Source organism: Heptranchias perlo, chromosome 1 (assembly GCF_035084215.1).
Source record: "Heptranchias perlo isolate sHepPer1 chromosome 1, sHepPer1.hap1, whole genome shotgun sequence".
NCBI lineage: Eukaryota > Metazoa > Chordata > Chondrichthyes > Hexanchiformes > Hexanchidae > Heptranchias > Heptranchias perlo.
The window spans coordinates 143,982,107-144,008,737 of record NC_090325.1 but is presented as its reverse complement, the minus strand read 5'-3'; the positions used below and the strand labels follow the sequence as shown (position 1 = coordinate 144,008,737).

At 45.7% G+C, this 26,631-nt stretch overlaps 1 protein-coding gene across 3 annotated transcripts in view; it reads left to right on the top strand.

The window, feature by feature from the left end:
- The window catches only part of arhgap10 (Rho GTPase activating protein 10), a 197,935-nt gene that overhangs the window by 156,385 nt on the left and 14,919 nt on the right, over window positions 1-26,631 (top strand). For all 3 annotated transcript variants that reach the window (XM_067992215.1, XM_067992209.1, XM_067992222.1), the window contains exon 19: window positions 7,726-7,873. In XM_067992215.1, coding sequence (XP_067848316.1) covers window positions 7,726-7,873 — 148 coding nt within the window. The remainder of the gene's footprint in view (window positions 1-7,725; window positions 7,874-26,631) is intronic.

The window sequence follows — 26,631 nt, the reverse complement described above, 5'->3', positions numbered from 1 at the left end:
GAGGCAGGCCGCTTCCTCCCGCCCGCCGGGGGGAAGATCTGTGTCCTCCCCCTCCTCCTCACCCCATCTGATGATACCTGGGGTGAGGCATCATTAAACTGGGAGCAGCCTTCCCCCATGGCTGCTCCATGCTGTAATTTGTTCCATTGGTTGCAGCATCTGTCAGTGGAGGACTGCCCCTTTAACTAGAGAGCCTCCAGATGACAGATCGTACTGCTCATGCGCAGCCCGCCCGACGCGCAAACCAGCATCGCGGAACCCGGAGGAGCAGGTAAGTGATTCCAATTCGTGGATTGCCTTATACGATCGCGCGGGCAACCCACTAATTTCACCGGGCGCGGAGGCCATGCACCCGAAACCCAACCCGCCGGAAACCCGCAGGCCTGCTAAAATCAGGCCCTATGTGAACACCTAAGCCCCGAAAATGGCATCCAAGATGCAGGCGCACAACTGTTTTTAAACATAAGTTTGGAACACGGCTTGCGTGACGTGCGCAGGACTCCATCTTGGTCAAGGTGGTTACGCCTAACCGAAAGTCGGCAGCATATAGAGTAGGAGATTGTGATGTAAATCAGTGTGCAAAGCTGATTTAAAGGGACTGCTGCTATTTTGGAACTCCACGCTCAGTTGAACAGGTCTTAAACGGCATGGAGGATCCCCCCCGCCCCCCCCCCCCCCGACCAACGCTATTTAAAGGGATCATGCAGTATTGACAGGTTCGTTGCTGGTTTATTGCTTCTGGCTGCTGATGCATTTGTACTTGTCTTTGGAGGTCTCCTATACTTGAATACTAGGACTAGGGGACATAGCCTAAAAATTAGAGCCAGGATTTTAAGGAGTGAAGTTAGGAAATGCTTCTACATGCAAAGGGTGGTAGAAGTTTGGAACATTCTTCCGCAAACGGCAATTGATGGTAGCTGAATCATTAATTTTAAATCTGAGATTGATAGATTTTTGTTAACCAAAGGTATTAAGGGATATGGGGTTAAGGCAGGTATATGGAGTTAGGTCATAGATCAGCCATGATCTCATTGAATGGCAGAACAGGCACGAGGGGCTAAATGGCCTACTCCTGTTCCTATGTTCCAATTATAAAGTTTCAATACTCTACAGGGAGTGGGCTGGCTATCTGATAGGCAACAGCAAAGGCACTGGCAGAGTAGCAGCGGTGGGACAGGAATGTTGTCATCCTGAGAGAGGACAGCAGGTTCATCATCCATGGAGCCACTGGCACTTGCTGCCTCCTGTTATGCTCCACCATCTTCTGCAAGAAAGTGGGAAGTGTGTTGGTGAGTGTCCTGCAAGGTGTTTGGGTGATGTGGCTGTAATGGTTGAATCGCTGCCAGTGTGTGTGACCTGCGAGTTGTGGGTGTGCGGCTTGCAACAATAGTAATGTGTGAGGGTGAGAGGAAGCATCTGATTGGAAGAGTTGAGCACTGATTGAAAGAGTTTGTTGGTATGTGGGTGACGGGGGTGCAGTGCGTGGAGCAGTGGATGAGACTAGTGGTGCAGTTGGTAGGAGATGCCACTTGACAGTTGAACTCACTCACCTTGACCACTCGTGTCAAATCTTTGAACTTCTTCCTGCGCTGCATCCATGTTCGTGGTGTCCCCTATTGCCCCCCTCTGCCACAAGAGCATATGTCTGAAGGGCCTCTTGCCTGCCCTGCGAATATAGACTGCCCCTCCTTCTGTCCACCTCTTGCACCAAGGCCTCTAGTGCATCATCAGAGAACCTTGGTGCACGCTCCCTCACAGGCCTGGTACAAACTCAGATTGACAGGGTCTGGAGTGTAGATTGGAGGATGTGGGATGTAGTTTTGACTAACCTTTGTTCAATATTTTAAAATAAAACAACTGTTTTTAAACATAAGGACGGGACCTGCATCTGTGTTTTATGTGTGTGATTTCTGACCTCAATTCAGACCCGTATCTTATATTTTGAAAATATAAAAGTCCCGCAAACTTTGAGCAGCAAAGTTGTTGCTCATTTAAAAATTCCAGAGTTCCCATCATCACCATGCTTCACTATTTGCAGCACAGATTCACGTCACCATTGACTTCCACCACTTCCTGCAGCCACAGTGCACCTTCCCTTTTAAGAGGTGCAGGCTGCCTTCAAGTGGTGCTAGCCACTCCCGATATCTGGGGCCCCTGCTGGTGTGTGCAGTCACTCAAAAGCGCAGGTAGCGCTGGCTGTACGCAGCAATCATTGAAATCACCAGGCAGCACGAATGTTACGTGCTGCCTGCATCGCAACGACTGGGCGCGGGTTAATCGCTCACTGCAATCCCAGTGCCTGTTTTCCGGGATTAACCAGTTTAACCTCCTTTAATAGTATCACGTTATTGATCCACTTTTTATTCTGGTTTATAAAAGCAGGTATGTGACCTGTGAATCCATTTAGAGAATTCACCACAAATCTGTTAGTCAGGTTATTTATTTTGTTTTCTAAAGTTATTCCTGGGTGTAATATGGGCAGCATGTGTGGCTGTAGGTACCTGAGCTAATTGGAGGCTTCTAAATTGTAATTGTTTTCAGATATTGCTGGGCAAATTCATTTCAAAGCACGCAGGGGAATTATTAAATATATTAAAAACTGAATGCAAGATCTGTAGGTAGTAATTATTTAATAATTCATTTCTTAGATGTCCCTGCCTTTAAATTCAGAGCAGCTGCAGCTGCATGGTCTCTAATAGTCGTTGTAACTCTTTAAATAGATCAATTTTACATTTATTCCTTCAACAAAATATTTACTGATGCACTGTGCCATCGATGTGGAATTGAATGTATTTATCAATTATGAATTCTGAAAGAAACACTTGTTTGGATCGATCCCCCACGTTAAAGTTAGCGATTGACACTGCAAAGGGACAAGAGACCAGTGAATTGATACAAACATTAAATGGCTTTCAAAAATTCAATTCCATTTAACAGGAAAATTTCCGGGCAGCTAGTATGTCCGAAAGATAATTATTTCTGCATTAGTGAAATAAATCGGCAAAGCTCCCTAAAAAGACATCTTTCTTTAAGGGAAATCGATCTTGGAGCATTAAATCGCACCTCTGGCAGGTCTCCAGTGCCGTCTGGTTCAGTCTAAGTGGCAGAGGCGATCAAAGCAGCGTTAATCCAGTAAATTGGACATCGTCATCGATTTTATAGGTGGGGTGAAGCACTGATGGAATTCTCACTGTTTTAGCGAGGTTCATGGCGAAGTGGCGCAGAGGGCCCCAGGAAATTTCGGCGTGACTTTAGTAATGGCCTGAGTTACTCACGCCATAATTGCCTGGAAATAGTAACGGCGTGCATTGTAGACGGGCCATTACTATGGCTTAAGTTTCCATAAATTCTGGCCCAATATGTTAATCCTTCTGATTGAGAAGTGCAAATAAATTTGGACTTTTGGATGCCATAACAATGCATTAAACTTGTAGAATAAACATAACCAATTTTTATACATTTTTATATTTATTTGAATACTTAGGTTACTGTGAATAGTAAAATAATTATCTCTGATTTAGGCCTGTTGTCCTAATGTTTCTCTAATTTCCATGCTCGCAGTATAAGAGGTACGAGGCGTTACTTAGCCTGTTTTATATAAATTCTTGTTCTGAACTGTATCTGCGCTTTTTTCCCCCAATCCCTGCCAACAGCAACATTGCTATTGTTCATACACACTAGGAAAAGTTTGTTATTGTGCCATTTATCACTTTTTCCCACACTGGAAATCACTGTAGTTCAGTAGTAAACAATTGACTACGCCCAACTTTTTTGAAAGTGTTTTGTTCAACTAGAACTTTGAAAGTTTCATAAGGTTATAATTTTGCTTAGTCATTTCCTCAACCACTGCTTGCTGTGCCTCATTAGTGACCCACCTCTGGAGTTGGGTTAATTCAGGTTGACTCACCTTCAGCCTCTCGATTTAGAATTTGCAATGAATGTCACAGACAAGGACACTGATTTATGGCTTTAATGGAAAATGGACAAAATTGTGGAATTTCACCAAAACCGTAGTTTAAAAAAAATCACAGAATCCCATGTATTAAAAATGGAATTTGACCACTTGTAAATTAGATCATGGTTTGTTCCCAGTAACTGACACACTCAACACCTGTTTATGCTGTATGATAAATGACTTGCAATCACAGTCTTAATGCGAGGTAGTTAATTTATCAAAAGCAAAATACTGTGGATGCTGGAAATCTGATATAAAAACAGAAAATGTTGGAAATATTCAGTATATCAGGCAGCATGTGTGGAGAAAGAAACAGAGTTAACATTGCAGGTCAATGACCTTTTGTGAGAACTGGAAGGAGTTAAAGGTTTAACCGTTTTTAAGCAAGTACAGAGCCAGGCAAAGGGTTGGGGTGGAGGGGAGGAAAGAACAAGAGGGCAGGTCCGTGATAGGGTGGAGGGCAGGAGTGATTAAATGACAGAAGGAATGATGGTGTAAGGCAAGGAGGGACAAGTAAAGAAACAAAAGATGGGTCTAGAGGAGCTGTTAATGGCAACAGCAGAACCATTACCAGCACCTGCTGTCCGAAAAAATAGGAGACGTAGTTATGATCTGAAGTTATTGAAATCATTGTTGAGTCTGATACCACCACCAAACACATCTTCCCTTCCCCCTCCCCTTTCAGCATTTTTAAGGGACTGTTCTTTCTGTGACACCCTAGTCCACTCTCCCATTACCCCCAACACCCGTTCCCCTTCCCATGGCACCTTCCCGTGCAAGTGCAGGAGATGCAACACCTGCCCTTACTTTTCCTCCCTTCCCACCATCCAGGGCCCCAAACACTCCTTCTCGGAGAAACAGCGATTTACTTGTACTTTAGATTGCACTAGAGAGAGTACAGAGATGATTTACGAGGATGTTGCCAGGGCTGGAGGATTTTAGCTATGAGAAAAGATTGGATAGGCTGGGTTGTTTTTTTTGAAACAGGGGAGGGTGAGGGGAGATTTAGTTGAGGTATATAAAATTATGACAGGATTAGATAGAGTGGATAGGGAGGACTTATTTCCCTTAGCAGAGGGGTCAGTAATCAGGGGGCATAGATTTAAAGTAATTGGTAGAAGGATTAGAGGGGAGCTGAGGAGAAATCTTTTCACCCAGAGGGTGGTGGGGTCTGGAACTCACTGCCTGAAAGGGTGGTAGAGGCAGAAACCCTCAACTCATTTAATAAGTACTTGGATGTGCACTTGAAGTGCCGTAACCTACAGGGCTACGGACTAAGTGCTGGAAGTGGGATTAAGTTGAATAGCTCTTTTTCGGCTGGCACGGACACAATTGGCCGAATGGCCTCTTTCTGTGCCTTAACTTTCTGTGATTCTTTCAATTTAGTATACTGCTCACAATGCGGTCTCCTCCACATTGGGAGAAGATTGGGTGATCACTTTGCTGAACATCTCCGTTCAGTCCGCACATGTGACCCTGACCTTTCGGTCACTTGCCATTTTAATTCTTTGTTGCACTCCCACACTGACCTCTCTGTCCTCGGCCTCTTACACTGTTCCAAAGAAGCTCAACGGAAGGTCGAGGAACAGCCCCTGATCTTTTGATTAGGCATTTTACAACCTTCCGGACTCAACATTAATTTCAATAACTTCAGATCATAACTACGTCTCCCATTTTTTCGGACAGCAGGTGCTGGTAATGATTTCTGCTGTTGCCATTTACAGCTGCTCCTAGACCCATCTTTTGTTTCTTTACTTGTTCCATTACCACTCTCCTTGCCTTGCACCATCATCCCCTTTGTCATTTAATCACTCCTGCTCTCTACCTTATCAGAGACCTTCCCTTTCGTTCTTTCCTCCCCCCTCCACCCACTTTGCCTGGTTCTGTACTTGCTTAAAAACTGTTAAACCTTTAACTTCTTCCAGTTCTGACAAAAGGTCATGACCCTGAAATGGTAACACTGCCTCTTTCTCTGCAGATGCTGCCTGACTTGCTGAGTATTTTCAGCATTTTCTGTTTTTATCTGCAGTCAATGATCATAGAATCGTAGAAAGGTTACAGCACAGAAGGAGGCCATTCGGCCCATCGAGTCCGCGCCGGCTGTATGCAAGAGCGATCCAGCTAGTCCCACTCCCCCGTCCTTTCCCCGTAGCCCTGCAAATTTTTTCCCTTCAAGTACTTATCCAGTTCCCTTTTGAAGGTCATAACTGAATTTGCCTCCACCACCCCCTCGGGCAGTGCATTCCAGATCCTAACCACTCGCTGTGTAAAAAAGTTTTTCCTCATATCACCTTTGGTTCTTTTACCAATCACCTTAAATCTATGACCTCTGGTTCTTGATCCTTCCGCCAATGGGAACAGTTTCTCTCTATCTACTCTGTCCAGATCCTTAATGATTTTGAATACCTCTATCAAATCTCCTCGCAACCGTGATCTTTTTTATTTATGTACTGTTTTTAGAAATTGGTGTAGTTATGGCTGTGGTAAGAAAAGAACAAAGGTGTTAGTTGGTGGCTGACCCTTAATGATCAAATGGCAATTTTGACCTGTCATGCTGAATGGTCAAAAATTGATATTTTGGCACAAAGCTGTTCCAAGCAGGTTGGTGCACTTTCACCTTTATGCCAGCAGGTGTCTCCCTTAACTTGGGTTTTTAATCCATGTTTAATGGACTACTTGTTGTTTGATATAAGTGCTAATATAATGATGGTGCTACTTTATATCCATGTTAGACATTTTAATTAAGGCATTACAGTTAAGCATCCCTTAAGTTTCTTTAAGTACATGTTGGATTAAGGATTTTCAGTAGAGCAGTCTCTCAGGCAAATTGATCCACACAACATATGTGATTGAATATCAGGAAATTAATCTTCTTTGTAATAATTTACAGTGAAACATCTTTGTATCTAAATGGTGGCTTACAATCTGTAAGATTCTTGTCAGTTATGTGCAGTAAATGGCATTCATTCCTTTTTATTGTCCACTCTAGCACTTCAGGGAGATATATTAAGAAGAATCTCAGAAACCCAAACACATCCACTCTGTCCTTCCAGTTGGCTCAGCAGCCTTATGATAATTAGTCCCTCATAAGCCTTATATTGTGTGTACATTTTTGTGACTCATTATTTTGTACAGAGGATTAAGACCACACAAAAAACAAGACCAAATGATTACTGTAAAATCATATTTATTGTCATTCTTTTTTAGCAGAGTATTTTATTTCAATGTTTATGAAGTAACTTGACTGAATCATTGTGGTGCTTGAGTTGATTCATTACTTTAACCTTTATTAATGTGGAATCAAGATATCCTTAATGTTGTGATGCAATTTTACAGATGTAAAATTCAAGATAGAATATCATTCGGATAAGCAACAGGAAGGCTACTTAAGTGCAATAACCCGCAATTTGAAGATTTATCAAAGTTTTGCTTTTGAATTTAATTTCACTCCTCGAGGACTTTTCATGCAAAATCATGTTACTCGGGCAATTAACAGTACTGCAAGTCATAGGTGCTGACATTTACAAGATTTGTTTCAGGATATCACATAGATTACTTGCCCTAATTATAACATGAGTGGGGAAATATAACTTATTTCCACAGCTCCACTCCATACATATGCTATCCAAGGTTTGATCTGTTCAAAAATATGAAGCAAATTTTTTATGGCTTAATTATACTTTATCATCCAGAGCAAATGTTAATAAGAATGGCTTGATGCTGATTTTGTAGAGAGCTTTTGAGGAAAATCTATTCTTTGTTCATACCAGATATTCAGGACAGTTCCAGATGCCATTGTGGACCAGTCAGACACTTCCTCAGCACCATCCTCAAATATATCAACCAGGCGGACATCACAGGGCCCACGTCATTCAAGACCCGTAGCTGTGTACAATTTTTGCATGGACCTAGATAAAGGTAGGAACCAATTTCACTTTCTGTATGAAAAAAATGCCTTTTAAAACTTTTTTTTCACATTTCAATCTCGTATATCCTATGATCTATTATCTTATTTGTTTGGCGGAAAAAAGCTTTGGATTAATTTTCTTATCCACTCTTGCCTTTAAATCTCCCTGCACCTCTTTTCTTGGTCCAGAAAGCTAGCTTGAGACCAGCTCTCAGCCTTCCACCAGTGGCACTCTGTAATCGGCTGGTGTGGAGTGGGGTGGGGTGGGGAGAGATGGATGAGGGTGCAGACAGTGACCAAATATGACTGACTTTCTTTCCCTCTCAGTGGGGGACTGCCAGGTCTGTATGAGGTTCCCAGTTTATTGCCCACTTGCGATGAAATGTGGCAGTTTCGTATTGTGGTCTCGCATTTAAAAGTAAGTGGATTAAGACTCGTTACTTAAGGTCTGTACAGTGATTGGAAAAAAAAGCAATTTCATCACATCAGTCTGGATTGGATTCAAACCTGGTCACCAGGATGAATGGATAGTGTGCCAACCCACTGTCCCATGTTGTCTCCCACAAATGTACAGTGTTTCCTTTTTTAAAAAAATCTTCATAAGGCTTTGCAACATTTTTTTGGTGTAGGTGCTTTGGGGTTGTGATTTGAAAAACTCATATAGGTTTTCACACATTCAACTACACTTAATAAAATCTGTCATCATCTGGGCTTTGGGGCTTAAATTTGGCTGTGATTCATTTGCAGTTTATGGGCTTGCAGTAGTTGAAACAGATGTCTAGACAAAATAAACCTAACTATCCTTGTTGGTAATTATTGTAGCCTAATCTATAGGAGAATTAAAAGGGGCGTTGTCTTCTAATTAGGGAGGGTAAAGAGGTCAACAAATTGTAAATGCCAATAGCATTGTGTAACCTGATGGCAGACTGCAAGCTTACTGTCCAAAACAATGCTGGAAGAGTTTTAGTTTGATTTTCCCACGAGGACCACTGTTTAGCCTTTTAAAATAGTGTCATTAAAGAGACTAGGGGCCCGAATTTAGCAGGCCTGCGGGTTCCCAGCGGGTGGTCCTCCGGGAGCGTGGTCAACACGCTCGGCGAAATTAGTGGGTTGCCCGCGCGATCGTAGCAGGCAACACACTAATAGGAATCAATTACCTGCTCCTCCGGGGTCCACGGCGCTGGTCTGCGCGTCGGGCGGGCTGCGCATGCGCAGTACGATCTGTCAGCTGGAGGCTCTCTAGTTAAAGGGGCAGTCCTCCACTGACAGATGCTGCAACCAATGGGACAAATTGCAGCATGGAGCAGCCCAGGGGGAAGGCTGCTCCCAGTTTAATGATGCCTCACCCCAGGTATCATCAGATGGGGTGAGGAGGAGGGGGAGGACACAGATCTTCCCCCCGGCGGGCGGGAGGAAGCGGCCTGCCTCTGCCACCAAGAAGGCCTGGCTCGAGGTGGCAGAGGGGGTCACCTGCGCCACCAACATATGGCCCACCTGCATACAGTGCAGGAGGCGCTGCAATGACCGCAGTAGGTCAGCCACAGTGAGAACACGAAGTCTTTCCCCTACACTCCGTCTGCCACAACACTGCCCCCACCCCACATCTCCTTCGGCACCGCCAACACTACTCTGTCACATCACCCTTCATACCCACTCAAACCCCATCCTCATCTTACCTCCACCTACTCACCTCGCCAGTACTCATCCTGCCACTAACACGCGACCCAATCCTCATACAATCTCATTGCTCCATCCCATACTCAACCTCTCGTGCATCTCCCTCACGGCCAGCCTCACTCAACCTGCCACCACCTGTGCTGCAGCCACAGGGCATGCATCACATATGTGCAGTAGGCAGCGTAAGGCAAACGTGTCGTGAGCATGAAGGGGGTGCACAAGGGTGTCTGAGGGTTTGTCCTGGGTGTTACCTATATTGAATTTCAGAGCAACAAACAGCACACATTATATTGACACCACCACTGCCATGTCTCCGCGAATCCTGTCCGTTGTGTCCAATAATGCCCACTCCTGGGTATCACTATGAGGACCCACCACTGATGCCACCCATCGTGTTACTGCAGAGTAGGTGCAGGTGTATTTGCAGGGCTCTTCCGCGCAGACGACTGAGAGACATCGGCGGTGTAGCCGGCTGCACCCTGGAAGGATGCGGAGGAGAAGTTGTGGAGGGCAGTGGTGACTTTGACAGCGACAGGTAAGCAGTTGGTGCTGGGGCCAGCCAGGAGCAGCTCGGCATGAAAGAGCCTGCAGATCTCCACGACTACATGTCGAGCGAATCTGCGCCTCCCCGTGCACTGCTGCTCGGAGAGGTCCGGGGAGCTGCGCCTCGGTCTGTGGACCCTGCGGCGAGGGTAGTGCCCTCTGCGATGCGTCTCTCCCTGCGGTAGCCCTCCCTCCTGCTGTGCAGGTGGGCGTGCAACAACACCGTGTTGGGGGGCTCCACGTCTCTGTGGCGGACGGCGTGGATTGCGAGGCTGCTGGGGCTGGTCATGCTGTTCGTCCTTCGAGGGTGTCCACGCACCACCCATCTGGCAGGTGTTGGTCTGAGGGGTTGTGCAGGGTAGGTGGGTGGTTCCTCGCACTAGGGCTGCGGTTTCGTGTCGGTCTGTCCTCTGGCTTGGCGGGGGTGGTGGAGGGCAGGGGTTGCCCTATGTGACGCGGTGGCCTCCTGCGTGGGTGAGGGCTCTCCCCCGTGGAGTGCACCTTGGCACCTGCCACAGGCTGCTGGCTGCAACACGCCTGGTTGGAGAGAGACTGTTTCCCCCAGTGTGGGAAACTCACTGCCTTGAACCCAAAATCCCACACTTCCTCTTTGACAGCTGCTTCAGCTCATTAACTGACCTCAACAAGCAAGGTAAGTACACTCAAGTGGAACCCCGCTGGCTTTAATTGCCTGCGGGATTCCCACCAGCGGGGCTTGCGCGCGCAGCCCCGCACGTCAGCGCGGTACCCGGAAGTGGGCGGGATTTCGGCGCGATCCGGTCACGTGACCAGATATCGGGATTTTCGGGGCCCCCCCGCTGGAAACCCGCAGGTAACCCAACGCGAAAATCGAGCCGTAGGACTTTAAACCATCTTGGAAATTTACTGATTGAGAAATTTGTACAATGCTTTTCGTTTTAAAATTAATGTACTTTTTAGTGGAATTTTTTGGCCATAAAGTTTCAGGGAAGTTGACATGGAAAGCGGAGCAGTCCCACCTTTCCCAATCTCCCCCCCCACCCCCCGCCCCCACAATCCTCAGGCTCCATTTTGGGCCCAAGTATCGGCATCAAACATTTGCAAATTAGTTACTACATGTTAGTTGAAGAGTCTAAACTGTCCCAAGAATGTGCCGTAACCCCATTTTCAAAGAAGCATCTCTTACAGCGTAAACCTGAATTTTTTCCCCATGGCCTCTCTGAGTAAAATTCCTAATTTGTGATCAGTCCTGTGCTTTGCAACCTAGTCTTCCAGGAATTCGATTAACAATGCCCAAACCTTGTTTTGTATAGACTCCTTACAAATGGCATAGAGAGGAGACTTCCATCCCATCAGTTTGGGCTGCTTTTGAATCCAGGCTTCAGTGGTGAAAAACCACTTGATAACAAAATGTACCACCCAGTTCCCCAATAATGTCACTTTTTATGGTTAATTTCTTCCAGAGATCAGCTTTGCAAGATTTCAGAACCAGTAACTGTTATAAAAATGTAGGTTTAAAAACAAGAAAAGGCCATTCAACTACCTAGTATTCCCATGTCATTTAACTAATATCATTTCCCTCCCATCTTAACACCAAGAAGACTTCCTCACTTCAGTTTGAACCAGCAATATCTCCATTTGTTGAATGCTTCAACGAAGTCAACATTCAGTGTTGGATCACTGTCTATTCCACAAGTTAACTTCTTTGTATGAAGTAAAGAAAGAACGACTTGCATTTATATAGCACCTTTCATGTGTACAGGGTGTTTCAAAGCGCTTCACAGCCAATGAATTATTTTTGAAGTAAAGTCACTGTTGTCAATCTCACAAACAGCAATGAGATGAATGATCAGTTAATCTGTTTTCTTAGCCTTGGTTGAGGGATGAATGTTGGCTAGGACACCAGGAGAACTCCCTGCTCCTCTTAAAATTGTCATGGAGTCTTTTACGTTCACCTGAACAGATAGATGGGGCCTTGGTCTTACATCTCATCTGAAATACAGCACTTCTGACAGTGCAGCACTCCCTCAGTACTGAGTGAAAGTGTCAGCCTAGATTATTTGTTCGAATCCTGGAGTGGGACTTGAACCTCCAATCATCCAACTCAGAGGTTGAGAGTGTGCTACCACTGAGCCAAGGCTGACACAAAGTGATTACTTGTGTTATCTTTGCCCTCAGATTTCCTTATCTTTCATTTGTGACATTTAGTTTGTTTCTCTTGATTCAGCACAATGATTATGGGACATTCCCTATGCTTTCTCTTGAAAATGACTGAACTTGTATTGCAGTAAAGAAGGCAGCCTTATGTTGTCTACCATAAGCAAAGCGCGCTGACATTTATTTTGTAAAAGATAAATTACTTTAATTATAGTTTATTTCCTTAGTTATCATTCATGCAGTTTTTTTTGCCCTAAGCGCCTATGACGAAAATAATTTCTTGCAAGGAGTTTCTTGCGTCAGCAAATCTCTTTTACTTAATTAATGGTTGATATCAGTAATCATCGTTGTGAATAATGAACAGAATGCCAAAAAGTCTTATGGTCTGGCGTTTTGTTCATTAATCACATGTCAACTTGGCTCATTGGCGGCACTCTTGCCTCTGAGTCAGAAGATCCAAGCTCCATTCCAGGATTTGAGCACATATTCTAGGCTAACACTTCACTGAGGTACTGGGTGTATCAAATTGTTAGACGTGCTGTTTTTTAGATGAGTCTTTAAACCGCAGTCCCGACTGTTCGGGTGGATGTAAAAGATCCCCTGGCACTATTCAAAGAAAAGCAGGGGAGTACATAGTAGGTACAGCACAGGAGGAGGCCATTCAGCCCATTGTGCCTGTGCCAGCTCTTTGAAAGAGCTAGCCATTTAGTTCCATTCCCCTGTTCTTTCCCCATGGCCCTATAAATTTTTTCCCTCAAGTATTTAACCAATTCCCTTTTGAAAGTTACTATTGAATCTGCTTCCACCATCCTTTCGGGCAGTGCATTCCAGATCATTGCAACTTGCTGTGTAAAAAAAAATGTTTCCCCATGTCACCTCTGGCTATTTGCCAATTACTTTAAATCTGTGTCCTCTAGTTACCGATCCTTCTGCCACTGGAAACAGTTTCTCCTTACTTACTCTGTCAAAACCGTTCATAGTTTTTAACACCTCTATCAAATCTCCCCATAACCTTCTCTGTTCTAAGGAGAACAACCCCAGCTTCTCCAGTCTCTCCACATAACTGAAGTCCCTCATCCCCGGTACCATTCTAGTAAATCTCTTCTGCACCCTCTCTAAGACCTTGACATCCTTCCTAAAGTATGGTGCCCAGAATTGAACACAATACTCTAGCTGAGGCCTAACCAGTGTTTTATAAAGGTTTAGCATACCTACCTTGCGGACCCCTCAGATGTACATCTTGCGGATGGGGGCCGCCGTAGCTGCAGTCATGACCTCCTCGGAAGGCGAACAGCATCACCAGCCTCGCCATCCACGCCGTCCACCTCTGACATGTGGAGCTCCACAACAGAGTGCTGTGACACATCCACCTGTACAGCAGGAGGGAGGGCTACCGCAGAGAGAGATGCGTCGCAGAGGGCAGTACCCTCGCCACACGTTCCACAGACCGAGGCTCAGCCTCCTGGACCTCTCTGAGCAGCAGTGCACATGGAGGCTCAGACTCAGTCGACATGTAGCCGTGGACATCTGCAGCCTCTTTCATGCCGAGCTGCTCCTGGCTGGCCCGTGCACCATCTTCCTTCCTGTCGCTGTCAAAGTCACCACTGCCCTCCCGAACTTCTGCTCCACAGCCTTCCAGGCTGCAACCGGGGACATCCCCGATGTCTCTCAGTCGTCTGCGCAGAAGAGCCCTGCAAATACACCTACAGCCACTCTGCAGTGACACACTGGGTGGCATCAGTGGTGGGTCCTCATAGGGATATCCAGGAGCGGGCATTATTGCACAAACCGGACAGGATTCGCGAAGACATGGCAGTAGTGGTGCCAATATAATGTGTGATGTGAGTTGTTCTTTAATTCAATAGATGTAACACCCATGACAGACCCTCAAACACCCTTGTGCATCCCCTTCATGCTCACGACACGTTTGCCTTATGCTGCCTACTGCACATATGTGATGCATGCCCTGTGGCTGCAGCACAGGTGGTGGCAGGTTGAGTGAGGCTGGCCGTGAGAGAGATGCACGAGAGGGTGAGTATGGGATAGAGCCATGAGATTGTATGAGGATTGGGTTGCGTGGTAGTGGCGGGATGAGTACTCGCGAGGTGAGTAGGTGCAGGTAAGATGAGGATGAGGTTTGAGTGGGTATGAGGGGTGATGTGACAGAGTAGTGTTGGCAGTGCCGAAGGAGATGTGGGGTGGGGGCAGTGTTGTGGCAGACGGAGTGTAGGGGAATGAGTAAGTGTTCTCACTGTGGCTGATCTACTGAGGTCATTGGAGCGCCTCCTGCACTGTATGCAGGTGGGCGATATGTTGGTGGTGCAGGTGACCTCCTCTGCCACCTCGAGCCAGGCCTTCTTGGTGGCAGAGGCAAGCCGCTTCCTCCCGCCCGCTGGGGGGAAGATCTCTGTCCTCCCCCTCCTCCTCACCCCATCTAATGATACCTGGGGTGAGGCATCATTAAACTGGGAGCAGCCTTCCCCCTGGGCTGCTCCATGCTGTAATTTTTGCTGTTTGTGGCAGCATCTGTCATTGGAGGACTGCCCCTTTAAATAGAGCGCCTCCAGCTGACAGATCTTACTGCGCATGTGCAGCCCGCCCGACGCGCAGATCAGCATCGGGGAACCCGGAGGAGCAGGTAAGTGCTTCCAATTAGTGTGTTGCCTGCTACGATCGCACGGGCAACCCACTAATTTCACCGGGCGCGTTTTCAAGGCGCCCGCTGGCCCATCCGCCCAGAACCCGCACCCCTGGTAAATTCGGGCCGTGTGTCCTCCTGTAATCTGTTACTATCCTCCATATTGTTTACTACATTTCTGAGGTTTGTGTCATCTGCAGACTTTGAAATTATACCCTCTGTAACTAAGTCCAGGTCACTAATATATATCAAAAAGAGCAGTGGTCCTATTACTGATCCCTGGGGAACACCACTGTATACTTCCCTCCAGTCTGAAAAACAACCATTCACCACTACTCTCTGCTTTCTGTCCCCTAGCTAATTTTGTATCCACGCTGCCACTATCCCTTTAATCCCATGGGCTTTAATTTTGCTAACCTGTCTATTATGTGATGCATTATCAAATGCCTTTTGAAAGTCCATATACACATCAACTGCACTACCCTCATCAAACCTCTCCATTGTTTCATCAAAGAATTCAATCAAGTTAGTCAAACACGATTTGCCTTTAACAAATCCTTGCTGACTTTCATGTATTAGCCCATACTTTTCCAAGTGCCAATTAATTTTGTCCCAGATTATTGCCTCTAAAAGTTTCCCCCACTACTGACATTAGGCTGACTGGCCTGTAATTGCCGGGTTTATCCCTCTCCCCTTTTTTGAGCAGGGGTGTAACATTTGCAATCTTCCAGTCCTCCAGCACCATCCCCATATCTAAGGTGGATTGGAAGATTGTGGCCAGAGCGTCCGCAATTTCCACCCTTACTTCCCTCAGCAACCTAGGATACATCCCATCTGGACCGGGTGACTTTTCTACTTTGATTACTGCCAATGTTTTAAGTACCTCCTCTTCATTTTTATCCCATCCAATATCACTACTACCTCATCCTTTACTGCGACAATGGCAGCATCCTCTTCTCTAGTGAAGATGGATACGAAGTATTCATTTAGTGCCTCCACAAGAAGATCTCCGGGTATTGTGGCCAACATTTATATCTCAGCCGTCATCATCAAAAAAAAATTACAGAATGGTCATTTATCTCATTGCTGTCTGAGGGATTCTGCTGTGCACAAATTGACTGCCATGCTTGCCTACATAACAGTGACTACACTTCAAAACATAATTAATTAACTTTGAGACATCCTGAGAATGTAAAAGGTGCAATATAAATGCAAGTTATTTCTTCTTTCTCTTATTTGAGAGTGTCTCTTTTCTGTAATCTCCATATTGAAAAGAATTGATAAAATATCTATTAATCATCTATCCAAATTAGTACAAAGTGAGCGTGACTAAGAGCTGGGTGAAAAGCTCCAACAATGAACTTGGATGACTGATTAACTCCTGGCAGGTGAAATTTGAAACAAATTGTCAATGTCAATTATTTTTTAAACAAAATTCTGTAGGCCATTGTTGTAGAAACAAGGATAGATTGTGTAAGAAATGGAAAATGACATAATAGTGCAGGTTCAATAATTGTCTTGGGTTAGTCTTGAGCAAGGTATAAGAATACAAAGGGCCTAGAGGATATGAGGTGTAGAAAAGCTACAATTAATTCATTACAGGAATATGGGCCATATTAACATACACAGGAAGGATCATACCAAATTCTCCAAGAGGGGAACTTGACACTACAAATGAGTGATTTCCACATTCTGGTATCTATGGTAACCCCCTATGGTTCAAAAATATTGCCAATGTGTGCTACATTTCAGTTGTTTCCCAGAGCCTAGAGGAACCTGTTTGGTAAGCCCCAAAACTTGTCAAACAGTGCCAGATTAATTACAAAATATTTTTGAGAAACAGTTGCAGATTCTTGAAAGATGCTTCTTTCTTATAACTCAATGAGGCAGAACTGTTTATCAAAGGCACTGTCAATAAGGCAAAAACCTCAGTGTATTATGATCCTTTCAACCATGTGCTGTATAGGATCTTCTAAGTCCTTAAAGAGGGTGCATCTTGAATCTGCTTTTGAGCTATCACTTTTGACATTCCTCACCTTGGTTAGCAGCTACCTGGGTATCTTTGAGAATCACCTGCAATGACTTTGCTATCCCCTCCTGCATCATTACCTCTGGCGTCCCATAAGGATCAATCCTTAGCCACTTCCTACTTCTCAACTACATGCTGCCCCTCGGCAACATCATCCTAAATCACATCAGGTCCCACATGTAGGCGGATGACACCCAGCTCTACCTCACCACCGCCTCCCTCAAACCTTCCACTGCCTCTGATTTGTCACGCTGCTTGTCCGACATGCAGACTTGGATGAGCAGAAATTTCCTCCAATTAAATATTGAGAAGACCGAAGCCATTGTCTTTGGTCCCCGCCACAAACTCCGTCTCCTAGCCACCAACTCCATCCCTTTCTCTGGCCACTGTCTGAGGCTGAACCACACCGTACGCAAGTTTGATGTCCTATTTGACCCTGAGCTGAGCTTCTGACCACATATCTACTCTGTCACCAAGACTGCCTACTTCTACCTCCGTAACATCGCCTGTCTCCGCCCCTGCCTCGGCTCATCTGCTGCTGAAACCCTCATTCATGCCTTTGTTACCTCTAGACTCGACTATTCCAATGTTCTCCTGGTCAGCTTCCCATCTTCCACCCTCTGTATACTTGAGCTCATCCAAAACTGTGCTGCCCGTATCCTAAATCGCACCAAGCCCCATTCCCCCATCACCCCTGTGCTTGCTGACCTACATTGGCTCCCGGTCTGACAACACCGCGATTTTAAAATTATCATCCTTGTTTTCATATCCCTCCATGGTCTCGCCTCTCCCTATCTCTCTAACCTCCTCCAGGCCTACAACCCTCCGAGAACTCTGCGCTCCTCCAATTCTGGCCTCTTGCATATCCCCGATTTCCTTCGCTCTACCATTGGCGGCCATGCCTCCAGCTGCCTAGGCCCTAAGCTCCGGAATTCCATCCCCAAACCTCTCCACCTCTACCTCTCCTCCTTTAAGACACTTCTTAAAACCTACCTCTTTGACCAAGCTTTTGGTCACCTGTCCTAATATCTCCTATGTGGCTCGGTGTCACATTTTGTTTGATATCGCTCCTGTGAAGTGCCTTGGGATATTTTGCTATGTTAAAGGCACTATATAAATGCAAGTTGTTGTTGTTATAAAACAAACTAGATAAGATAGTTTATGATGGTAGTTACTTGTAGACCAGGTTAAACTACAACTTCCAATTAGAAGAAGGAACTTGAAGGCCCCGATATTTACGGGGAGGGTGCGGGGGAGGCCAAAAACAGCCGAAAAGTCCGACAAGGCCGAGGATGCGGAGGTCCTGCCGCATTTAACGGCAGGACCTCGTTAACATTTTTTTCTTCAGTTTCCCACCCGGCAGCTGGCCAAGTTGCCAGCCTGGCCAGCTGCCGGGCGGGAAAACCAATCGGGAGTGGGGAGGTTGGTGTTTGGGGCTTGGTTGGGTAGGGAGAGGGGAGGTTGCCTGCGGCAGTGGGGAGAGAGAGGGTGCAATCGGTAGAGGGGAGGCCAAAGGCTTCCTTGAGGGGCTGAGGGGAGCACTCCTGCACTTACCTGTGGAGCTGGCAGCTCCTGCTTCTCTTTTACTGTCGGGTTTCCCGACCTCTGGAAAACCTGCAACTGTAAAGTTTAAATCGGGTTCCCAATTGCACTGTGGGAGCCCGATTTTAAATATGTTAATGAAATGTCCCGCCAAAAAACGACAACGGGCGGGTACATGGCAGGTGGAGTCGCATTCTCTGTTGTTTCACTTTTAACCTCACAGACCCTCTCCTGCCCACTTTGGGGGGGTTAATATCGAATTCTTTTATATCCTCAGGGTGTCTCAAAGTTCTTTACTGCCACTGAATTACTTTTGAATTGCAGTCACTTTTTTTCTCATTCTCAGGATGTGAGCATCGCTAGCACGGCTGCTTTTATTGCCCATCCCTAGTTACACTGAAAAGGTGATGGTGGGCCACCTTCTTGAACCACTCAGTCCGTGTAGTATTATTTGTAGGGGTTAGGTACAACTGAGTGGTTTGCTAGGCCACTTCATAGGGTACTTAAGAATCAACCACGGAGTCACATATATAGGCCAGGCCCGGTAACGACGGCAGGTTTCCTTTCCTAAATTACATTAGTGAATTTTTACCAGCTATTTATTTCCAGATTTTTTAACCTGAATTCAACTTCTCAAACTGCCGTGGTAAGATTTGAACTCACATTCTCTGGATTATTAATCCAGGCCTCTGGATACTAGTCCAGTAACATAACATGTACCCAGTTGTTATGAGACAAAACATAGCAGCCAATTTGCATACAGCAAGGTCCCACGGACAGCAGTGAGGTGGAGTTGGTTAAGGGGAAGTAAATCTGTTTTGGTGGTGTTGGCCCATTCACTGGAATCTTTTACGTCCATTTGAGCAGACGAATGGAGCCCCAATATGATGTCTCCTCCAAAATATAGCACCTCCAGCAATGTAGCACTCGCTCCGTACTGCTCCAAGCCAGTGGAGCTTGGCAAGGAGAGGAGTGATGGGTGGCGGGACTTTTTGTGAGAGGTCCCTGGCTGCAGTATTCTGGATTAACTTGAAGGTTGTTGTGAAAACTGAACTCTTGGAGAAAGCATGCACTGTTTCGTAATCCACTGAAATCCAATAAACTCATGAAGTAGCCATTAACCAAGAAGTGGAACCCACAAAACAATAATTTTCTTTTATTATCCAATCATGGGGCACACCCACTGGTCTAAACTCAACAACATTAAAAGATTACAGTTCATTCTTATTCGTCTAATCCCACACTCCTGCTAAAGCATTTCACAATTGTACTTGCAAGGATTACTTCACATATCCTTAAAACCAAAGTGTTTTTTGAAAGAACTTTTCAAAATACAGTACAAGTCTCTTAATGGGAACAGTCTAGTCATGAACAAAGTGTTCCTTTTTAGAATCTAATTTCTATTAAGTAAATGTCCTCCAGGGAATGAATGGTGGAGTAATTGTTCTCTTTGAATTAATTAGCATGGTGTCCATTAATTGATCGTGTCGATCATCCCTGTGAACAGAATAAATCTTGTGGCTTTTCTGATAGCCCAGATAGTTAAGACAGTAAGTAGCCGACTCTTGCAGGTTACAAAGGCCCCCAGGTTTAACCCTTAGCCTATGCTGAATATGCTTTTTACATCCAGAGTAGCAGTAGGGGTAAATGCTGGAAATCTGAAACAAAAACAGGAAAATGCTGGAAACACACAGACATGTTGGGGGGAATTTTAACCCCTCAAGACGGGCGGGATATTTGTCAACCGCAAGGGATTTCATTCGATCACTGTTCAGCTGGTTTTCAACCACAAGTAAAGGTTCATGCTGATCTGCGCCAGATTCCCTGGGAGCTGCCATGTTGCTTTCATACTGCGGCAGTTCAACGTCCCCGATCTGTTGGTAACTGGAACCAGCCTTAAAGGGTGGTGCTAGGCGATAAAGGATACCCCCTTCAATCCTGGCTGATGACACCTCTGAGGAACCCCACCAGGAACGCTACAACGTCGGGAATGTGACAACCAGATGTGACATCGAACAAGCCATCGGCACACTCAAGATGTACTACAGGTGCCTGGACAGGTCTGGAGGCACCCTTCATACTCGCCAGCGAGGGTCTCTAGGATCATCTTGGTGTGTTGTGTTCTGCATAAAATAGCACAGCAGCGAGGACTAGAGGTGGAGGAGGAACAAGCCGCTCATCATCTGAAGAGGATTCCAATGGAGAGGAGGAGGAAGATGAAGATGGGGCACCCAACACCACACCATCCACTCACATTGCTGCTCAGGATGCCAGGGATTCCCGAATAGCTCGAAGGCTCATTTAGTCATTCAGACTGGACCAAAGTAACGATCACATCTCCTGGCCCGTCCTCCCAACCCCACTGACACAAAGCAGTCCTGTAACCAACCATCCACCCATTGCACATCCACCAATTGGTCTCTGTCAATTCACATCTTCATATTCACCAACAACCAACTAAAAAGGTGAATGTGATGTGGAGATGCCGGTGATGGACTGGGGTTGACAAATGTAAGGAATCTTACAACACCAGGTTATAGTCCAACAGTTTTATTTGAAAATCACAAGCTTTCAGAGGCTTTCTGCTTCGTCAGGTGAAGTGTGAAGCCTCCGAAAGCTTGTGATTTTCAAATAAAACTGTTGGACTATAACCTGGTGTTGTAAGATTCCTTCCATTAAAAAGGTGAATTGAGACTTGGCACGCAAGAATGGGCAACACGGGAAAGTGGTGCAAATTAATAAATTTTATGTGATTTGATTTTAAAAACAAAAGAAAACTTAATAACATAATATTTTCACAAACACCCATGCGCATACCCTTGGTGAACTACAAAGCTTTTCTCTTCCTTTCCCTAGCACTCCTACATGGTGCAACCCCTGTGGTTTCAGCAGGGGTAGAGGCAGGGTGCTCAGCTCCCTGCTCTGACTGTTGAAGTGCTCTTGGCAGACCACCTCTGGGTGTTGGAGCCCGTGAGGGCCCCGCTAAAGACTGCACCACCTGTGCAGGGGCAGACTCAACCATCGGGAGAGGAGGCAGCTTGTCGGGTACTGGTTGGGGGGGGGGGGTGCAAACGGGTACGACGTGGGAGCGCTTCGAGTGAGGTTCCCACTTCCATGTTCCCTTTTGCCTTCATCCCTCTCCTGGGCCAGCGGCACATTATTCCTACCACTCTGCAGGGTGGCAGCTTGGTGCAGATCAGCGACACTTTTATAAGGCCTCGGCTCAGGTATCTGTCATCCTGTTTAAGGCGACAGACATGTTGGCATCCAAAATCTGCAGGCCGTGGTCATGGCCTGCAGGGACTGACTTGATTGCAGTGATTGATGTTACACGGAGGAGGCCGGTCTGCCCATGGAAGAGGACATCCTCACAATGGCCTGCAGCATCAAACCACTAATGCTTGAGCTGGATTCATCCATCCTTTCTGCTGTTGACAGGACAGCCAGTACCTCGCAGATTTGCTGCTGTCCCTCTATGATTACCCTCTTCATGGATGGCCCCTGGGGTTCAGAATCTGTGTCCAGCTGAGCAGAGCTCGGAGAGGAGTGCGCCCTCCGACGCGGACTCTCCACAGCTGAACCTGCCACCACTCTCTGCTCGTGTTCACTTGTGAACTGTGACTCATCAGGTGAAAACCCAGCTAACTGCCTAACAGGACCCACTGAGGTGCTCGTATCTGCGCTGGTGCCTGGTAAGCATGTGTCTTGTGATGGTGCAACCTCGGAAGGAATCAGCTCCTCTGAGGAATCACCGTCCAGAAAGTCCTCGGACTGCTTTACCGCACGTGAAGGCCCTGGAGGAGAGAAGAGACTGATATGAATTTGTAATGGCAGTATAAAATGTTACTACTTAGCATAATTAAGATGATCATATTTCACTCGTTGCTGAAATCAAGTCAACATGAGTGAGTCTTCTCGGAGATGTGGGTTGGGGATATTTAATTCTATCACCAGGCAGCTGCAAAGTCCCAATCTCTCCATCTTTGATGGTCAGGGGTGCAGATATGCCACTGATCTCCAAGGAATCCTCCTCACAATCTGTGGAGGCCCACCTCCAGTCCTCTCCCTCTCTCTTTTGTTTTGTGCTTTCTTCTGCAACGGGGGAACAACGGACCTATGAGTGTCTGTAAGTCATGCCTTCACCCATTGGATGCAATGCATTGGGTTAGGGTGACTATCAGGCATATGCATCATATTGCATAAGGATTGGCGTGAGTGGCAGTGGTGGACGGATAAATGAGGAGGTGAGGAAGTACATTGAAAGTGAACGAAGGGTACGCTTCAAACTTAAGTGGGTGTGAGGAGTGATGTGATGGAGTATGCTTGACAGAGTGAGGGGCTGGGCGGTACACTACAGGATGTAGGTGAATCTGCAGCTCTACTCACCTTTTCTGACATGGTTAGGTCATTAAATCGCTTCTTACACTGGATCCAGGTACGGTGTGAGATTTTACTCTGTTATCAGTAATTGACCTGACTCCAATTTGGTAAATAGGTGCTTTATTGAAATTCACAAAAGGACCAACACACACACAGTGTTGGGGCAGTGGTTTACAATACAGAGCAAGAGATCATATCACCCATTCCGCAGTGTCTGTCCAGAAGTCTTGAAGAAAGTGTGCTTTCCACCCCGCCTGGGATATCTTCGTCGATTCACACGTCTTCTGCCTGCCTAGGGTGACCTCTTGGACTCCTCGTCCTCAGTTCTGCTCTGCCTGGAGCCACTTCTATTGATCCGGATTGTTCGTCAAAGTTACATTACTCCTGCTCAGTCTCTACAACCTGATATCAGTGCAGGAGGCTCTTTTTATGCCCCTTTTGTGGGTGGACCCAGGATTAGCTATTGACATGGGCCCTTGTACTATTGGGGTCTTCCAAAAAGGCGAGGTGTCCATTGGTGCCTCGAATTCTTTGTTTCTTTAAGGAAAAAGGGCCAGCCTTCCCCACTGTCTCCCACCTTTCAGGGGTCTGCAAAAACAACTAGTGTCCCACCTCTGGTCTTAACTAATCATCACTTTACACAGTGGCTTAAGACTGTTTTTGCCTTTGTCGAGGCTGGGAATCCATCTTCCCCCAGGCCTTCTTTGACTCCTCAAACTACTAGTATTGGTGTCCTGGACCAGCCTATAAGGCTTCATTTTTTTACGACTACCCACCATCTGATAAGATTCCCAGCCCTACCCAAGATGTTTGTTTGTTTCATCTTTTAGCTTATTCATGTAAACTGGCCAGAAGGCGGAATGCTAAGGCTGCCTTTCCTGCAAGTTAATGATTTTGTGAGCTTCTTGCCCTGATATCAGTCCTGCTTGATTTACACATCCAGCACCAGATTATTTAACTACACAAAATCATATATATATATCAAAAGATATACATACCCACACCATTATAGCTATTTCACTTGCCCACAATACTAATGAGCAAGGGCACAATCTTACAATGGGGCATTATACGCCTGCTGCTGACCTCCTCAGCCACCTCTAACCATGCCTTCTTGGTGGCAGCCGATGGTTGTTTCTTCCTGCTGCTGGGGAAGATTACCTCCTTCCTGCTCATTACTGCACCCAGCAGTACCTCAAGTAAGGCATCGTTAAAACAGGGTGCAGCCTTTGGACATCCTGAGTCCATCTTGTACATTTGCCATCTCTTTCCAAGACCTCCCAACTCCTCCAAGTTCCATCTTTGAATTGGCCCTTTAAATAATCCCGTTGAGATGGTGTCACGTGGGTGCGCATCATGGCCGCTAACGCACATTGGAGACGCAAAACCGGAAGTAAAATGATAATTAGGTATCCATGTTGCAATTGGATATTCTGACATGCTGACACTCCTTCCTGGTTTCTGACCCGCTCTCTTTTCCACCCACCCCACCACCCCGGGTTATTATCGGGCCTGTTAACATTTGTTTTTGTGCAGAAGGGTTCACACACAAGACATTAACTTGTCCCTTCTCTCCACGGATGTTGGCTGGCCAGCTGTGTGTTTCCAGCATTTTCTGTTTTTGTAGCAATAAGAGGTACTACAATTAGCCTCAGTGCTCCTCAGTGAGAGAGGGAAAATCAGCCAAGAACCCTGCTTCTGATCACTATCCAGTGACCCTACTGGAATTGTGCCTACATAGAGGTCGAGTGAGGACTGGATCAAGTTTGGCCGTGTTGTCTTTTGTGGTCAAATAACCTGATGACGCTCACCGTCTAGGCTCACAGTTGGGTTAGACATTTCAGCATGCTTGGCGCCCAAGCAAAGAATCAATGCTTTCAGAGAGGTCAAAGGAGAAATTTGATGGGAAAAGGAAGGGAAAAAAATCAATCTAGTTGGCAGTAATGTTATGGATCACCCCTGAAATGGATGGATATTCACTTACTGTCCTCAGTTAAAATCTGAATTAAGACTGGTGCACAGCAATTTTTTTATAGTGAGTGTGTATGTATTTAATAATTTGTACAAAACCTGCACTGAATAAGCAAAGTATTAATATAACTAAAAGTGGTGGAAATACAGGTTTGTCAGCATTTGTAAAGAGAAAAGATGGATTAGCATTTCAGGTGTAGATCCTACATCCAAACTGGAAGATAAGTAAATCCCCTTACGATACTGAACTAAATGAGGAAGGGAGGAGAGGGGCGAAGAAACGGACTCCTGTCACAGAGGCATTTGATGGGTTCATTAGGCTGTGAACAGATTTTATTTTAGATTTTCATAATTTTGCAGTATTTTCTTTTTATCTCAAAATGCCATTGACATATACTGTGTTATTGTGCCAGTAATCTGCTGGAAAGAAAAAAAAGTGGTTGTACTCAATACTTGTCACATGATGCTGTTCTTTTGAAGGTTAAACTATTGTATTCTTGTACTTTGTATATATTAGTTTTTGGAACTGCTTTCACTTTCCTGAAGCCTCTGCAAAAGTTGCCTCAATAAAGGGCCAAATTGTAAAGCATGAAGAGTACTTCAATAACTGTTGTTCTCTTCTCCCCCCACCCCCAACCAAGCAATGTTTCACAACTGCCTGTACCCCCAAGTACTTGAAGCTTCTTCAAAAAACATATCTCATCAAATAGCTTTGGGAAAAGCTCTCCTCTCCAATTTTAACTGCTTGAACACAGCCATCAAGCAATCCAGAGGCTGTGAGTTCAAATCCCACCATGGCAAGTTGGGAAACAGAATTAATTAAATCTGGTAATTTGTGAACTGGCACCAGATAAAATGACCATGAAAGCTGCTGGGTTGTTGTAAAAACCCAACCGATTCACTATTGTCCTTCAGCAAAGGGAACATGCCACCCGTACCTGATCTGGCCTACATGTGACTCCCGTCCCACAGTACATGATTGACTCTTAATGCCTTCAGGGCAACTAGGGATGGACAATAAATGTGGCCTTGTCAGTGCCACCCACATCCCAAGAACAAATATAAATAAAGCTTGTCACGTGGTTACTAGTATACACCTGAAACCATTAACACGTCCTTTCTCTTTAAAAAAATGGAGGAGGACCCATTGCACTGCAGCAACTCGCCAAGTCTTCTTCGACAGCACCTCCCAAACCCGCGACCTCTACCACCCAGAAGGACAAGGGCAGCAGGCACATGGGAACAACACCACCTGCACGTTCCCCTCCAAGTAACACACCATCCTGACTTGGAAATATATCGCCGTTCCTTCATCGTCGCTGGGTCAAAATCCTGGAACTCCCTTCTTAACAGCACTGTGGGAGAACCTTCACCACACGGACTGCAGCGGTTCAAGAAGGTGGCTCACCATCACCTTCTCAAGGGCAATTAGGGATGGGCAATATATGCTAGCTTTGCCAGCGATGCCCATATCCCGTGAACGAATAAAAAAAAAGTTAAAGAAAAACTTGCATTTATATAGCACCTTTCACAACCCCAAGACATCTCAAAGCACTTTGCAGCTAATGAAATATTTTGAAGTGCTGTCACTGTTGGAGGGTGGAAGTAAATTTGCACAAAGCAAGGTCCCACAAATGGCAATGAGATAAATGACCAGATAACCTGTTTTTGGTGGTGTTAGTTGAGGGATAAATATTGGCCAGGACGCTGGGAGAACTCCCCTGCTCCTCTTCGCATAGTGCTATGGGATCTTTTACGTCCACCTGAGAGGGCAGACAGAGCATAGTTCCAACATTTTCTGTTTTTATTTCAGATTTCAACATTTGCAGATTTTTTTTCTTATTTTTACCTAT